This window comes from Dasypus novemcinctus, chromosome 9, assembly GCF_030445035.2.
Source record: "Dasypus novemcinctus isolate mDasNov1 chromosome 9, mDasNov1.1.hap2, whole genome shotgun sequence".
Classification (NCBI taxonomy): Eukaryota; Metazoa; Chordata; class Mammalia; order Cingulata; family Dasypodidae; genus Dasypus; species Dasypus novemcinctus.
Window position 1 is genome coordinate 64,276,245 of NC_080681.1, and position 18,451 is coordinate 64,294,695.

An 18,451-nucleotide genomic window follows, 5' to 3' on the forward strand; every position below is an offset into this window, starting at 1 on the left:
TTCTATGCCTAAATGGGTGATCTCATACAATCCCTCATGACTCCCAAATATGTATCTCTCCTGAATTCTAAACTCTCATATATAACTGCATCTCTTGAGTTTCTAATAGGTATATCAAACTCAGTGTGTCCAAAATAGAACTCTTCCCCCATTTTTTCATCTCGATAACTGGTACCACCATTTACCCAGCCACTCAGGTCCAAGCATAGGGGTTATCTTTGATTGCTCTGTCTTTCCCACCCAACATCCAACCTATTAGAAAATCCAGTTAGCACCATTACCCAAATAGATCCCAATTCTCATCATTTCTTTACTTATTAACTGCTACAACCCTAGGTCAACTGTACTATTCCAATAGCCTCCTATCTCAGCCCCCTTCTTTGACTCTTATAATTGTCCTCTTCATACCATCTCCACTATTTCTTCATCCACAATGTAGCGTTCACACACAAACACATTCACATACACACACACACACTCACACCTGATTATATCACTCTTCTAGTTCAAAAGCTTCCATTGCAATTAGAATAAAATCTAAACTGTATACCTTCATCTTGTCCTATGATCTGGGCCCTAGCTCTCCAACCTCATCTCCTAATATTTTCAAACTCCATTCACTTCAAGTACAGGGCCCTTCCTTAACACTACAAAACTCACTCCATCTCAGAGATTCTGTGAAATCTCTGCTATTTTGCTATTCTTTCTGCGTGGAGCATCTGTTGTTCAGGAATTTGCATGACTATCTCTTCTTCATTCAGCTCTTAGGCTACCTTCTGAAAAAGGTCTTCTGTGACCTCTAACTGAAGTAATAGTCCCCATTCTGACAGTCTCCATCACACCATCCCATTATTACTTTCATGTCACCTACAATTTTCACATATTGCTATATATGCCCAAGTATAAGGAAAGATTTTCTCCCAAAATTATCACTCAAGGAAGAGACAAAATTTCTTCTCAAGTTCTTATAAAGTATATCACAGCAATTTCTCTCAACTTTATTTTGAAAAGCAATTCAGTTCAAATTGGCTCCAAATGCTTCTAAAAATCACCTGATAGATTTGGTTTTAAAAAGAGAAGATGATACTTAACATAATTTTGCTATTTTTTTTTCCTCTGGTATAATTTCATGACTGAATTGCTTGGATATCCTTGTAATTATGTTGTAGAGATGACAAATATATTTCTAGAGGACAAGTTATTTGTAAGTTCTAATATTAAAATGTGGTGCCAAATCCAATGGATGTGTCATGATGATGGGAACGAGTGTTGTTGGGGGGGGGGGGGAGAGGGGGGGGTGGGGGGATGGGGTTGAATGGGACCTCACATATATATTTTTAATGTAATATTATTACAAAGTCAATAAAAAATAAAAAAATTTAAAAAAAAATGTGGTGCCATACACAGATTCAAAAGTTGCTATATCTCCCCCTTTCAATTAGAGGTGGAGTGGGCATCACCATCCCTGAACCCTCAGGATTGGGGAATGAACAATGGACTAGAGTGGACTTACTGTTATTCTACTATGGACTTATTGTTATTCTAGCAATGGAAGAACTTTTATCACTGATGTGGAGGCAGTGGCCACCGCAGGTTCTGAAGGGAGGGAGAGGGTAAAATAGGTGTAATCTGGGGGCATTGGGATATTGGCATTGTCTTGAATGATGCTGCAATGACAGATATAGGTGGTTATATCTCTTGTCATAACTTACAAAATTGTGTGGGAGAGAATTTAAACTATAATCCATATTTAGTGGTAATGCTCCAATATGTATTCATCAATTTTACATATTTAAGGTGGGAAAGTGTGGGAAGAGTAGGGAGTATGGCATATGGGAAGCCCCTACATTTTTTATGTAACATTTATATAATCTAAGTATCTTTAAAAAATTCTTTTTTAATTTTTAAAGTGCTATATCTGAAGTATATCTCAAGCTTATCAAAAGAAGTTTTGTGAATTTTTGCTGTAAGAAAATGGGGTTTTGCCTATTATTTTTTTCTTAACATCAAATTCTTAACATCAAAAAGTTTTTTGTTTGTTTTCCGTTTTTTGGCTTTTTTTAAGGTACCAAGGTCTGGGAATTGAACCAGGACCTCATATGTGGGAAGCTGGCGCTCAACCACTGAGCCACATTGACTTCCCTGAGTTGGTTTTTTATTTGTTTTGCTTGTTGTTTGCTTTTGTTTTTTTCAAGAGGCCCCAAGAACTGAAGCTGGAACCTCCCAGGTGGGAGGCAGGCACTCAATTGCTTCAGCTGCAGGCACTCAACCGCTTCAGCTACATTCACTCCCATAATTAGGTTTTATAATAAAGTACTTATTGATTGCCTATTTGTTATTTGTCTCTGCCCACTATTGGTTGTCCCTGGTCTATATGGTAGGAACTTTGTTTCCCACCTCCTAGAACAGCACCTGACAGGTGAGTCTGAGAAATAATTATTTTAGGAAAAAAAAATCAGGTGGAAAAAAACAAAACAAGCTTCAAATTATCAGATGTAGTTATCTGAATGTGAAAAAGTGATATCCAAATAATACATATAGTTTAGACAGACCTAAGATTTAAAGAAATCAAACTATTTACTAAAAAGTGTTTAAGTTACAATTGCAGAGATAGCAATACTACTTTTAAGTAACTTTAGAAGCTGCAAATAAACCTCCTAGTATGAGATTTATCATTATTACAGCATTGGCCAAAGAGAAATAAACTAGTGAAAATTTTTGGAAGCAATTTTTAACCTGTCTGTATTGCTGATTTGTAGATCTATTAACTTTTAATGTAGAACTTACCAACATTTATGGGTTGAACTGATATTAAAGGTGACTGAAAAATTACTCCTCCGGATGCAATTTCCAAATGCATAAGAAGAGTAGAGCTGAGTTTGGCTGTTGGCACGGGTATGTGACATTCACAACATTCATTAACAGTGCAGGTGCACTGAACACTCTGAAAACTGCCTATCTGTGAGACCAGAGATGAATCTTCTAAGTCTTCAGACCTATATTTAAAAATAAAAGGAAAGAGTAAGCATAGATGTTAAAGTACTATATAGATTTAAAAGAAGAATGCTAGGGAAGCGGACTTGGCCCAGTGGAGAGGGGTCCCCCTACCACATGGGAGGTCTGCAGTTAAAACCTTGGGCCTCCTTGACCCATGTGGAGCTGGCCCATGCACAGTGCTGACGTTGCGCAAGGAGTGCCCTGCCACACAGGGGTGTCCGCCCCCATAGGGGAACCTCACACACAAGGAGTGCGCCATGTAAGGAGAGCCACCCAGCGTGAAAGAAGGTTCAGCCTGCCCAGGAGTGGAGGTTGCACACACGGAGAGCTGATGCAGCAAGATGATGCAACAAGAATAGGCATAGATTCCTAGTGCCGCTGACAACAATACAACAATGGAAGCAGACATGGAAGAACATGCAGCGAATAGACACAAAGAGCAGACAACTGGGGCTAGGGGGAGGGGGAGGGGAGAGAAATAATTTTTTTAAAAAATCTTTTAAAAAAATAAATAAATAAAAGAAGAATACTAAATCCAAACTGAAATAAGCTATTCTGGAAACCCAGTTTGAGGAACACCCAGAAAAAAGAAAAAAAAAAAAAAAAGATACATTACACATAGAGAAATAAAGACAAGGATTAAAACAGGTTAATTGCCAGAAATAACATAAACAAGAAGACAGTGAAGCAATATTGAAGTAGTGGAAGGAAAGAAAAACTGCAAACCTATACCCAGCAAAATCCTATACCCAGCAAAAATATCTTTCAAAGTACAGATGAAATAAAGATTCACAGATATACTAAAAATGAAAGAATTCATCACCATCAGACCTGTACTATAAAAAAATTAAAGGATGTCCTTCAGCCAAAAAGAAAAAATGATAGCAGATGGAAATCAATTTCTGCACAAAGAAATTAAGAACACCAGAAATACTACTTAAAAGGGTAAATATTTATTGACAGTTTAAAGTAAAAATAACAGTCATATACTATGGGATTTATAACATGTATAATTAAAATGTTTGACATAAAAAGCACAAAAGCACAAAGCTTGGGAGGGGAGAAATGTAAATATACAGTTGTAATATTCTTATATACTACCTGAAGTGGTATAATATCACTTAGAGAGAGATTATAACAAGTGAAAGATGTATACTATAAATCCTAAAGCAACGACTAAAATAATAAAACAAGTTATAGCTAATAAACCAGCAATGGAGATTAAATGAAGCAAAAAATTACTCAATCCAAAAAAAGAGAAGAAAACAGGAAAGGGGGAAAAAAAACCCAAATGTGATGAGGAAATACATTTAAAACATAGATGTAAACCTAAACATCCTAATAATCACATTTAATGTAAATGTTCTAAACATCCCATTTCAAAAGCAAAGATTATCAGATTGAACAAAAATTAAGACCCAATTATAAACTGTCTATAATAAACCAATTTTAACTATAAAAACAGAAATAAGTTTAAAGTAAATGAATGGAGAAAGTTATACTGTTACGAGATTAGTCAAAAGACAGTTGAAGTGTCTATATTAATATCTGACAAAGTAGACCTCAGACAAAGAATATTGTCAGGGATAAAGAAGGTTATTTCATAAAGACAAAAATGTCCATTCAAGAGGACATAACAATTCAGAGCATTTATGTACCTGGAACAGAACTTCAAAACACATGAAGCAATGACTAATAGACCTGCAAGGAGAAACAGACTAACCCACAATTATAAATGGAGACTTCAATATTTTTCTCTCAATAATCGAAATAACAAGTATACAGATAATTAGTAAACATAAAGAAGCCTTGAACAACACTACAACCAACTTGACCTGAAAATACTCCACAGAACAGTTGCAAAACACACATTGTCTTCAACTGAACACATAACATTTATCAACACAGACCATATGCTAGGCCATAAAACAAGTTTCAATATATTTAAAAGAATTAAAGTCACACAAAGTATATTCTCTGACCAAAGTAGAATTAATAGCAGAAATAAATAGCAGGAAAACATCTGGAAAGACCCTAATATTTGAAAACTAAATAACAGACTTCTAAATAATGAAGATTCAAAGAAGAAACAAAAAAAGAAATTAGAATGATTTTTAAATGAATGAAAATGAACACACAATAAATGGAAAATTATGGGATGCTGTTAAAGCAATTTTTACAGGGACATTCATAACACTAAATATAGGCCCTAAATGCCTATATTAGAAAAGAAGAATAGTCACAAATCAATTACCTCAATTTCCACCTTAAGAAAGTAGAAAAAAGGATCAAATTAAATCCAAGTAATCAAAATAACGTAGATAATCAGTATCAGAGCAGAAATTAATGAAACAGAAATCAGAAAAATAAATACAAAAGAAGAAAATTGATGAAGCCAAAAGCTGGTTGTTTAAGAAGATCAATAAAATAAAGAAATGAGAAGACACAAATGAACAATATAAAAAAGAAACTAGTAATATTCCTTAACATTATACAGATACTAAAAGGATAATTAAGAGTTATTATGAAAACTTTATGCTAATAAATTTGACAACTTAGGTGAAAAGGACAAATTTCCTGAAATAGACAAACTAATAAAGCTTACTCAGGAAGAAAGAGAAAACCTGAGTATTTCTATATCTACTAAAGATATTTAATTTTAGTTTAAAGTTTTCTAAAGAAAACTCCAGACCTTGGTGTACTTCTTTGGTGAAATTCATCAAGAAAAAAGTAATTCCAAATCTATACAAATAATTCCAGAAAACTGAAGGAAAGAGAATCCTTAAAACTCATTCTTAAGAGGCCAGTAAAATCTCAATATCCAAACCAGAAAGAAATGAGAAATGAAAACTATAAACAATGTTCCTTGTGAAGAGAAATGGAAATATCCTTTTAAAAAAATTTGGGAAGCTAAATCCAATGGCAAACAAAAAGGATAGTAAATCAAAGCCACATGGGTTTCTATTGGGAATTCTAGGTTAACATTCAAAATCCAGCAATGAAACTCACCATATAATAAACTAAAAAAAATAGATCTTCTAGCAAACTAAGAGAGAAAACTTTCTCAACTTGATAATCAACTACAAAAAATTGAGAGTTAACATTATTTTTAGTTGTGAAAAACTAAATGCTTTACCCCTAAGATCATTTTAAAAAGGAAAGAATGTCCCTTCTCACCACTTAACATTCAACTTTACTGGAGGTACTCCTTGAAGAAATGCTGATTCCAGCATTGAAGCAGGAGACCTATAGGATCAGTCTGGAATGTCTTGTAGTGCTAGAAATTAAAGAAGTGCTAAAATAAAAATAAATAACTAAAGATGAGAACATATCAAGAGGACATAGGCTTCCACTGGCCATATTTGAGACAATTTGAGCAATAAAATAAATAATGATAGAAAATAATTATACCTTCTAGAATAAAATAAGAATCCACAAGTCCATATTGGTAGAAAGACAAAGGAACGGAGAAGGAAGGGAGAGAGGGAGGGAGGGTGGGAGGGAAGGAGGGGAAGGTGAATGGAAAGTTCTTTCTTACAGCAGGATTCCAACTAAATATCTAGAAGAAAAATCACCATTTGATAATCACCACAGTAACAACTGGTTTCAAGCAAAAATTATCAAAGGATGCTAAAAATTAGTGGACAAAACAAAGACTTTAGAATGTGCATGGCTGTTTTGTAAGTTTACAACTTCTGTAATAAAAATATATTTTAAAAAAAGAAAGACTTAGAGATAGGATATTATTTAGTTTCAAGCTATAACCAAAGCCATCAAAGTTAACATACCAGTATGGGACAAAAGCATATTATATGCCTCGTGATATGATACATAACACAACATCACTAATTTGGTTTCTTGTCAAAATTGTATAACATGAATCTAACTATGAGGAAACATCAGAGAAATCCAGATTGAGGGAAATTTTACAAAAATAATTGATCTGTACTCTCTAAAGGTTTCAAGATCACAAAAGATAAAACAGACTGAAGAACCATCGGAGATTAAAGTAGATCATAGAGTGATCCCAGATTGGCTCCTGTACCAGATAAAGCACATTAGAGAATAGACAGATTCTCCCCTAGAGCCTCCAGACAGAAACATGGACCTTGACTTTAACCCACTGAGACCCATGTCAGACTTCTGACCCACAAAACTGAAAGATAATAAATTTGTTTTGTATTAAGCCACTAGGTTTCTGATGACTTTTTATAGCAGCAACAGCTATCTAATACATACATGAAAAGAGAAAGAAGATGAACAATAAAGCAAGTTCAATAAAATGAAAGTATTTGGTGAACCTAGGTGAAGGATATTGGAAATGATTTGTACTATTTTTGCAACTTTTTCACAAAATAGCACAGAGAAGAGAATGATTAATGTGGTAGGAAAAAATAGCTATGATTCTATCAACTGAGAGAAAATTTGATGGTGCATGAAGAGAGGGTATAATTGCAAGAATTTCTTGAGTAGGCAACAGGGATGGGACTCAGAACACATGATAAAAAGTTCACCTCAGACTAGAAAACAAGGAGTTCCCAATAAGAGAAGAGAAGGAAATTAAGTCTGTCATGGGCAGACTGGTAGATTTCGGTGAGAAAAGCAATCATAAAAGAACCTCTACCTGCTCCTATTTTCTTGATGAAATAAAATGCAAGGGCATCTGCAAGAATAAAAAGGAGGAACAGTGTTACAGGATTGAAGAGAGAGGTTACAAAATAGTTACCAAAGAAAACAGATGTTGGGTGATGTAGTGGATTTCCAGGCAGCAGTCATTGCCACTTGATGTTCAGAGTCATGAATCTGAAGAGCACCCAGTCAGTACAGCTGTATATTTTTTCCTGACATGTACTCACAGGTAAAAAATAGGTAGAAAAGTGGACTTCACTGAGACTGAGTTTTTGCCAGGCAATTACATGATAAAATATATACAAAAAAAGTAATTTTAATAATTGATCATAGAACTCAACCCAGGTAAAGAGGGAAATGGGCACTTGATGTCTGTGGTAGGCAGCATCTACGATGGCTCCCAATGTACCCACCTCCTTGTGTAATCCCTGACCTTGAGTATGGACTGGACCTGGTGACTGACATCTAATGAATGGAGCACAGCAAAAGCAGTGGGATGTTATATCCAAGATTAGATTACAAAACTCACTTTCATCTGACTCTAAAGGAAGCCAGCTACAATGTCATAAGCTCCCCTATGGAGAAATCCACATGGCAAGGAACTAACGGAAGACTCCATTCAACAGCCAGCAAGGCACTGACACCCTTAGTTCAAAAACCATAAGGAACTTTGAAGTCCAGGCAGTGAGCCTGGAAGAGACACTCCTGGAGTTGAGCCCTGAAATGAACGCAGCCCTGCCTGACACCTTCACTGAAACATTGCAAGACCTTGAGGTAGATGTCCCAGCTAAGCTGCACCTGGATTCCTGACCCACAGAAAATGTGAGATAATAAATGATTGTGGTTTTAAGCACTAAGTTTGGGGGGGGGGTTACTTATTTTAATAGCAATAGAAAACTAATGTAGATATTGGCACGTGGAAGAGGGGTGCTTCTATGAAAAATTCCTAAAAATGTGGGAATACCTTTGAAATCAGGTAGTGAACTAAGCTTGGAAGGATTTGGAAAAGAATGGTAGAAAAAGTCAAAATTGCCCTGAACATACTAGCAGTAGAAATCTGTAATTTGAGAATATTGACAGTGAGGGCACAAAAGGAAGAGAACACCTGTTACTGGAAACTGAAGGAAAGGGGATCTTTGTTGTGCTGTGGCAAAGCTTAGTAACACTATCATTTGCAGTTATGTGGAAAGCATAGAATGTACCTACTGAACTAGGAAATAAATACTTAAGGAGATTTCCAAGTAAGTGTTGAAGGTGCCTCTTGGTTTCTTCTTCCTGCAAGATGAGAGATACCTTGAGGAAAGTTACACTGAGGAAAGTCACCAGAGCACAAATGATGCTAAAATTAAGAAATGGCTTCTAAGCAAAGATCAAAGAAAAGGTAGAGAAGGGCTTATCTCAAAGAGATTTGTGGGATTTTGTTTAACAGAGTAAATCCCATTGAAAGTCAAAGAAAGATATTGTGAGGGAATTCTATCAGTAGGCACACCATTACCTTGGACTGACTGAAAGTGACAGTACAAAATGAAAAAAAGCCACTGAATGCCCCCACACACACCCCAAAAAATTGTACTGGCAGGAAACAGGCTAAGAAAACTACTCTGCTGCAGACAATCGCTATCTTTCAGGAAAAAGGGAGAGCAATTCAAGGGATGGTATTAAAAACCCAGAGGGTTGAGGCAAGGGCCATAAAGAGTCATTCCTGAATTTGGGATAAGAGAGTAAATAAGCTTAACATGGGGAGAGAAGGGGCAGGAAGGTCAAAGAGTGGGATTATAGAGGGAGCACAGTTACTGGTAGAGACAAAGTCTAGAGTACACCCCTGGGAATGGGTGAGCTAGGTGGGGTGATAAAGAAAAGGGCACTGAAAGTAAAACTTTCAAGCAAGGGACATCATACATATGGAAGCTGAAATCAACAAGAATGATGACAGTGCCTGGTGAAGAGATAAAGTGAACTAGCTGTTGGTAGTTACAAAAGTCCCACCTTAAAAAGATTTGCATGGCGCCTCATGACTTGACCCTTGCTCATTCCTCCACCTTGACTTTGTATCACTCTCCACTTCCCAAACCGACCACACTTAATTTTTCAATAACTCAAATGTGCCAAATGTGACTTGGCAAATGCTCTTCATTCTGTCTGGCTCATTCTTAATCTAGCTATGTATAATTTCTTCCTAATAGTGTGTTTGTGTGTGCATGATATATTTGTATATATTAACAAATGTCTTCTCAATCGCCTCCTTGCCCTTATTATTTTATATTAGAATTCTTGGTGGTGTTAACTTTGCCATTTAATATTTAGCTTACAGAATATTCATCCTGTAATGAATGAGACTGTGATTGAATACGAGTACTTAATATTGCCCAGAGATTGATACTGTAAATGTTACACAGAAATGGATACAATAACAATTGGGATAATCTTTCCACTTGGGGGCAAGGATATGAGAATCATCTCCCTTTGTTGAAAGTATAGGTGAAAGAATGAAGTTGTATTTTGTTCTTGCAGAAAGTTCAAATAAGCGCAGAAAGGTGTACGTGGATGCTAGATAGACAAAGAGGTGCTGAATTATGCTGGTGACTGAGCTGTCTCTCAGCTTCCTACTCACCCTTTTGTTCTCTACTTTTTTCTTTTCTACCACCTAAGCACTTGTTAACATCTACCACTAGGAGGTGCTAGAGGGAGACTGGAAGGCAGATGGAGGAACAAGGGATTTGCACTTTCCTGTTTTCTTCCCATTCTTGTTGGCATCAGTCCAACAAAGGTTCTTCATTCAAGCAACAGCAGTTGTACCAGTAAGCAGGGTTTTTTCCCCCACATTCTCTGAACACGAAAAGTATGCCTCCTCAACACAAACCAGCTGGCATATCCTTCTCAGAGATTGGACTTTCAGCTCCACAAGGTCCCTTGATCAAATGCCTGAGGAACAAATACCAACCGAGCAGCAACCTATCCTCAGATGTCATCTCCTCAGGCTCCTTCCTCCAAGTGTCTAAAGTCTAATGATTCTACGTATCCTAACTTTTCCATTTGTTCTGGCTAACTCCCTTTATACTCCCTTGAACAGCTCTGGCTAAATTTCCCATTATTCCACACTGTAAAATCAATGGATATTTTTCAGACCTTATCATAACTTTCTGCTACAATTAACCATTCACCTTTCCCCACTCAGACAATTTTATTTCTTTATTAATAATTTATTAGCTCTTAATACGTTTCAGGAGGGTGAAGTAGCACATTTTTTTAGAAAGCATTTTGGCAATATATATTTATTCAACAAGAAATTCTTAAGCATTTATGAGACTATTTCCTACAAATTAATTCTTGGAGTTAAAATTGCTGAATTAAAGGTTCTTTGTGTTAAGTACTACATGTGTACACCTAGCAAGTGACAGAGCCAGGAGTTAATCCAGGTAGTAGGGCTCTTATCTCTGTCATATTATCCTCTATCCCTGGCATTCTCAAACTTCAGTCCCACCAAAATCACTAAAGGGCTTTGTAAAGCACAGATGGGTGAGTCATAGGTTTGCGGGGGAGAATTTAACTTTCTAACAAGTTCCCAAACCATGCTAATCCACTTCTTGACACTACACAGTCCACACAGTTTCTTATTAGCTCTTATTCATCTGTACACCTTCAGCTCAGCTGTCTCCTTTTCTCCCCTCTTCCCCCACAGTCTAGGTTTGTTGTCCCCACCTCAGCTCCCGACACACTACGTGTTCCCATAGCACCCCATGCCTATCAGGAATGTATCACATGTCACTAATACTGAAACATGTCCCTTTCTGTCCCCACTAGCTTGTGAGCAACTCAGGGGCAGAGACCATACCTATTTATCTTTATGTGGACAGTTTCTCACACATTGCCCCTCACATGATAGATTTTAATAACTGTGTAACTGAAGAAGATAAGGCTCTTTTTCATTAAGCATCAAATAAAAGAACAAATGAGAAAAAAAATTTAAAAAGTAAAAATTTCACGAAGAAATTGTGTGTATTATCACTAGGGTTATTAAAATCAAGAATGATATACTAGCTGTTAGAATTATAAGTGTCTGGCTGTTTGAAACCACCATCCTGGCTCTCTGTCTAGGTCAAATAAATGTTAAGCACATATATTTTTAAGGCAATGAAAAGATTGCATGTAAGAAAAAAATGTACCTGAAGAAGAAATAAAAAACAAAGTTGATTTGTTTTCCCTTTTCCATTGAAATATCTAGGACCCCTGAACTGATTCCATAATTTGTTCAGCATAAAGGTATATCCATATCAGTAATGCCTTGCTTCCTGCATCAACAGCAGGACAAAAGAGGAAACCCTAATAAAGAAGAACATTGATTTTTTTTTTTAAATACACACACTCCTCCCTAGAAATGGTCATAGAAATAAATGGAAAGGTAGATATGTGAAGACTTTCAAAATTTACTTCTATATATAGAAGCACTTGCATTTCAAAAAACATTTATAAAGTAGAAACACCCAAAAATTTATTTGGTACTTACAGAATATATGAAAGATGGGCCTTAAACTCATAATTCTTGAAAGTATTATTGAATAATGATTCCATTTGACAGATTAATAATTTCAAGTCCCCTTTCATCCAGCACTGTATGTTCCAGTTTGCACCTGCATTAGAAATAAGCTACATTAAATGTGGAAAACATTCTGAAGAACTCAGTGAAAGAGAATAGCTAAATTAAATTTACCAGTGTTCTGATATAACTTCCATTGCCCATTCTGAGAGGAAGAGAACAGGTTCTAACTAGCAGTATGAGTTTGTCAAAGTCATTTAGTCCCTTTGGCCCTCAGTTTCCTTTTTATAAATCAAGGGAACTGAATTATATATTGGTTTGCAAACTTTTTTTTCATCTTGACTCATTTAAGTAGTACCAAAAACAATAACCCTCAAAACTCACCTTGCCCACTTCATTCTTATTTTCTAAGAGAAAAAAGCGCAATTAATATTCAGATTTGAGTAGATTTACAAGGGAATTTATGTGTCTGTTTTAGCAATAAAGGCACAGTGATATATATATAACTGTGCTGCATGCTGTAAATTCTTATTACTGTAATACTATAGATGCCAAATACAACTGATGAAAGTATATTTAACAACACACTGAAAAACTGAACTGATAATGACAAAGATAACCATTGGTGGTTTGTAACTTAAAAAATAAGAATAGTAACAACTGAAAATTATGTCTAATTTAAGACAACATTAATTGTACATATTTCCCCAAACCTGAAGGATTTTTAACTAGGAGAGATTTTGTAAAATTGTTAAGCCCTGTGAAGAAAGCAGCCTACTTGGCAGTTTCAATAAATTGAAATCTTCAGTAACATCCACTTTACCTAGTAATTCTAGTTACAAGAACTTAAACTCATTAAGAAATAGCTAGAGCCCTTATTTTTATGTAAAATTTCTCTAGATAACTAAAGAAAAGGCTAATTTTTAAATCATTTTAAAGCTCATCACAAAGGGCCATGACTTCTCAAGTTCATTCTTATTATATTTCTCAAGTTCATTCTTATTTCTACATTTCATAATTGCTGAATTGGCTAAGTCCCCTTACAAGTTAAAATAGTGCTTCATTTAAAATTAAAATAAATATCTATAGACTCAATAGGAGATACTGGGAATTACAACTATCAACTTGTTTTATTTATTTATTTATTTATTTATTTACACTTTTTAAATTAAAGTTAATAGATCACAAAGAATGTTACATTAAAAAACATTTAGAAAACATAAGAGGTTCCCATATACCCCATTCCCTACTCCCCTACCCCATCATTTTTGTAAACTGTATTTTTTTGAAGATATATACATCATAAAAAAAAATGTTACATTAAAAAATATAAGAGGTTCCTGTATACCCCACACCCCCCTCAACTTGTTTTTAAAGTCTGTTTTTACCCTTATTTCTAAACTGCTTTCAACATACTGGAGTATTTCTTCCAGCTAATCAATGGTGCTCAACCCAGGGTGGTTTTATTCTCCAGGAACATTTGCCGATGCCTGGGAAATATTTTTTGATTGTCACAACTGGGGAGAGAATGTTGCTGGCATCTAGTGGGTAGCAGCCAGGGCCACTGCTAAACATCCAACAATGTTCAGAACAGCCTCCCACAACCAAGAACCATCTAGTCGAAAATGTCAGTCATGCCAAGGTTGAGAATCTCTGATTAATCCCACATGCCTTACTCATGTATGCCTTTATTTTCAAACTGTAAATCTCTATATTGCTAAGCCAATTAACTCTGTACAATTTAGCTTTCCCAGAAGTCTTGAAAATATTTTTTGTTTAGATTTCCAGTCACAAAATTATTGCCTATACTAGCTACAACCGGTATGCATTATGCTTAATAAATGACAAAATCCCTCGATTTAAAATGGATACTGATTACAAGACAGCCCTAGCTTGAATGGATATTATTCACAAATGCTTTAAAATGTAAATAGCTCAAGTATTGTTATTCATTTGCTATTTTACCTATTTAACAAAAATAAGATATGCTTGTTCTATTTAAAGCAAATTTAGAAACTACTAGGAATGTACTTAAAGGAGCAAAGAGTTCATTTATTTTTATGGCATATAAAATAATATTGGATTCACCAAGTTTGTTATCAATATAAATGATGATACATATTGCGAATCACATCCATAAGGCACCTACTTCACACAGGTTTTAGAGAACGAAAACGCTTTATTCAATAGAGGTAAAAATAACTAGGACCCAATGAAGATGGTAGAGTGAGAAACTCTAGGACTCCGTTCTCCCACAGAAGCTTTGAAAAATCAGCAAGAACTGGCAGAAATGTTTTTCTCATAGCTCCAGAAAACAGTTAAAGGATTGCAGTAACAGGGTTAGGGCCCAATCAAGAAAAGGCAAGTTAAAAAATTAAAACTGGTAGGATCTTGTGGTACCCTGGCTGTTTCCTCCCCAAACCCTTTACCAGCTCAAAGCAGAGCCAGACTGCACTTTCAATAGGGGTCTCCGGTTCCAGTTCTGGAGGGACATTTGTGCATACACTGGGAATATAAATGTCTGACCCAATTTCTCTGATGGCAGATGGAGGGAAAGAACCAGGAACTGTCACAGGTTTACCATCTCAGAACTTGCCCTGTGCACAGAGACAGCTAACACAGCTCACTACCTGAACACTGGGGAGAACAGTGAAGTCAGAAAGCGATTGCTGCCTCTATAACATACAGTTCAGTGCTTGGGACTGTGAGGAAACTGTTTCCTAGGGAAGAGGGGACATTTGTATCTGTGTACAGGGGGAATTCCTAGGGCCAAACATACATGCTCAAGAAAAGATACATACACAGAAATGATCAGGGAGGTCCCTACAGTTTGGTCTGAAGCTATTCTCTAAATAGCTATGTATTATATATATATATATACCTATGTATATGTAGCTATGTATGGCTAGACCTGAAGGAGAGCACTCCCACAGGACAATCTGCAAAGACTGGGAAAGGTGTTTTCTTTTTTTTTTAAGTCATTTTTTCTTCAGCTCCTGGCATTCAAGGAAAGCTTTCTCATAATACCAGATGGGTAATACAACCTTAAGAAACAGACACCTCAGAGTCTAAATCCCAGAAATACATTAAAATGTCAAATACCCAGGTTTAAACAAAGAAAGAATGAAAGAGAGAAAGGGGCAGATAATACTCAAAGAAATAATGTCTGACAACTTCCCAAATTTAATGAAGGACATGAATATATACATCCAAGACAGTCAAAAATTTTAAACAGGATAAAACCTAACAGAACCACAATGCAACATATTGTAATCAAATGGTATATTGCCAAAGATAAAGAGAATTCTGAAAGCCACAAGAGCAATGTGTCACATTCAAGGCAGCCTTAATAAGATTAAGTGCAGATTTAATTGGAAACCATGGAAGAAAGAAGGTGGTGGAATGACATACTTAAAGTGCTGAGAGCAAAAACTGGCCAACCAAGAATTCTATATCCAGTAAAACTGTTTTTCAAAATTGAGGGAGCGATTACAACATTCAAATATAAACAAAAGTTAAGGGAATTCTTCCCCTTACCCTGGCCTTAGAAGAGATGATAAAGAGAGCTCTACAGGAAGGAAGAAAAAGACAATAAACAATAGACTGAAGCCACATGAAGAAATAAAGATCTCTGGTAAAATTAACAACATGAGGAAATATAAATTCCAGTACTTATATTTTCAGTTTCTAACTCCACTTTTTACTTTCTACAGAATCTAAAAGGCAAATGCATAAGATAAGATGATGAATTGGTGGTTTTGGATTCAATGTATAAACATGCAATTTGTGGCAAGAATTACATAAAAGTGGGGGGACAGAGAGGTATAAGAGCATAGTTTGTATACTCTATTGAAATTACACTAGTGTCAAAGCAAAAGAAATTGTTAGAAATTTGAGATGTTCAATTTAAGCCCCACTGCTTACTACAAAGCCATGTATCAGATACTTACTACAAAGACAGTGTCATAGAATATACAAGCTCATAAAGACAGAAAGTAGGGTACCAATTCAGTACCAGAAGAAAGAATGGTGGAAACAGACTTGGCCCAGTGGTTAGGGCGTCCGTCTACCACATGGGAGGCCCGAGGTTCAAGCCCCGGGCCTCCTTGACCAGTGTGGAGCTGGCCCATGCGCAGTGCTGATGCGCGCAAGGAGTGCCCTGCCACACAGGGGTGTCCCCCGCGTAGGGGAGCCCCACGCGCAAGGAGTGCACCCATAAGGAGAGCCGCCCAGTGTGAAAGAAAGTGCAGCCTGCCCAGGAATGGCGCCGCCCACACTTCCCGTTCCGCTGACGACAACAGAAGCGGACAAAGAAACAAGACACAGCAAAAAGACACAGAAAACAGACAACCGGGGGAGGGGAGGGGAATTAAGTAAATAAAAATAAATCTTTTAAAAAAAAAAGAAAGAATGGGGAGTTAATACTTAATGGCATCTGCTTTCTGTTTGAGGAGATGGGAAATTTTTAGTAATGGAAGATGAGGGCACCAAATCATTGTGAATGTGATCAATTCCTCTGAAAGGTATTCTGGGGAGTAGTTGAGATGGGAAAGTTTATATTGTATATATATTTGCATAATTAAAACAAAGAAAGAGCAACTAAAGAGAAGATAATTAAATATAATGCATGATCCTGCACGGGATTTAATAATGGAGGAGAAAACACTCAAAAGGTCATTTTGGGACATATGAAAAAATAGGAATATAAACTATAAACTTTTTATCAATGTTAAATTTCTTGAACTTGTTAACTGCATTTAAGGTGATTAACAAGTGAATATCCTTATTCTTAGGAAATGTACATAGAAGCATTAAGTATTCAAACAGCATGAGTGCAACCTACTCTCAAATGATCTCAGAAAATTGACTGATAATTAGATAGATGATCAGCAGATATATAGAAAGAAAATGAGACAAAATGTTGAAAGTGCTGGATCCGAGTATCTGGGGCAATATGGGGATTTTGGAGTTCTCGCTATAGGGTTTGTACTATTTTTGTAACTATCCTCTAAGCTTAAAAGTATTTCAAAATAAAGAGTAAAAAAACATCTAATGCTTTGAACTTTAAATACTTACCTATTTGTTGAAAAACTGAAGCATTTACTGTTGAAACAGAAGCATTCCCTTCAGTGTTGTTTGCATATATAGAGCAGTTCTTATCTTGCTCACTCCAAAAGCAACAGTAGGAAGACGTTTTTGATGATAAGTTAGAAAAGTAGGTAGTGTTTATATTAAATTTATCTTCATCAACAGCCTCATAATGTCCATTCAAACTTGAACTATTCTCTGAGATTCCAGTAGGAAAGAGAAAGTCGTAGGTTGTATTTGGTGGTATGCAAGACAACTTAACTTTCCAGGGAGTAACTGGATATGCCATATCAAATGCAGTTGCCATATAAATGAACTCTGTTAATACATTAAAAAGACACATTTGAATAAGACATAAAGAAGAAACAGCTAAAATTAAACGTCCAGTGCTCAGTAGTATTTCACTTTCTAAGTGCTCAATTGGTTCCTAATGCAGAGTTCTGTACTTCCATTGTACAAATACACATGTATCAAATACAAAAAATAAAGCAAAATGAGTAACATGACTAATGCTATGTCCACACTATGCCAATCACCAAAAGTGGATCCACATTGCAATTGTGTTCCTTTAGACTTCAATCTTTCTAACATGTTTCTGAAATCAGAATGATCAATGAAAACAATAGTTTGCCTTTTGGTTTTGCAAAGCCATGAATATATAAAGGTACTAATTATATTTTCTAGCTGTATTTGGATGATTCAGTTGGCTACACTAAAATCAGCCTAAAATCCTGAAAGAAGTATTTGAAATATAAAATACAATAATGAACTTCATAGACATAGCAACTATTGAATCCGTTTAATTAAAAGATTATTCTATTTTGTTTACATATTTCCTTTGCAAATGATCTTTCTCTCCAGATGAATCCTAAACAGCAAGGAGTCCAGCATGTTCACCTGAAGGCATATGTTATCATAATAGCATTATTTCAGGATCTCTTCTGATTCACAAAATTTTATCAAATGATAAACATTTCAGAAAGTCAAAGTCAAACAATAGAGTGGAGTTGAAAAGAAATTAGATAGCGAACACAAAAGAGAATTAATATGCTGCTTCTCCTTTATAGTCCCCTGTGGCATAATTTTTTGGAAATCTGTAATCATGGAGCTATCCTGGTATTTTCTATAAATCTATAGATGGCTACAATGAAAAAGAATGGAATGAAAAGCAGAGGAGATTAGTAGAGAAGCACGTAAGTGCAT

General features: G+C 35.8%; 1 protein-coding gene across 4 annotated transcripts in view; it reads right to left on the reverse strand.

The window, feature by feature from the left end:
* LOC101411077 (leptin receptor) overlaps nucleotides 1-18,451 on the reverse strand; it is a 115,890-nt gene that overhangs the window by 38,323 nt on the left and 59,116 nt on the right. For all 4 annotated transcript variants that reach the window (XR_009187187.2, XM_058303424.2, XM_058303425.2 and 1 more), the window contains exons 4-6: nucleotides 17,237-17,566; nucleotides 12,131-12,254; nucleotides 2,788-2,996 (exon numbers count right to left, since the gene is read on the reverse strand). Coding sequence is in view for 3 of the 4 variants with exons in the window: in XM_058303424.2 (XP_058159407.1) it covers nucleotides 2,788-2,996; nucleotides 12,131-12,254; nucleotides 17,237-17,566 (663 nt within the window). In the remaining variant the exon portion in view is untranslated. The remainder of the gene's footprint in view (nucleotides 1-2,787; nucleotides 2,997-12,130; nucleotides 12,255-17,236; nucleotides 17,567-18,451) is intronic.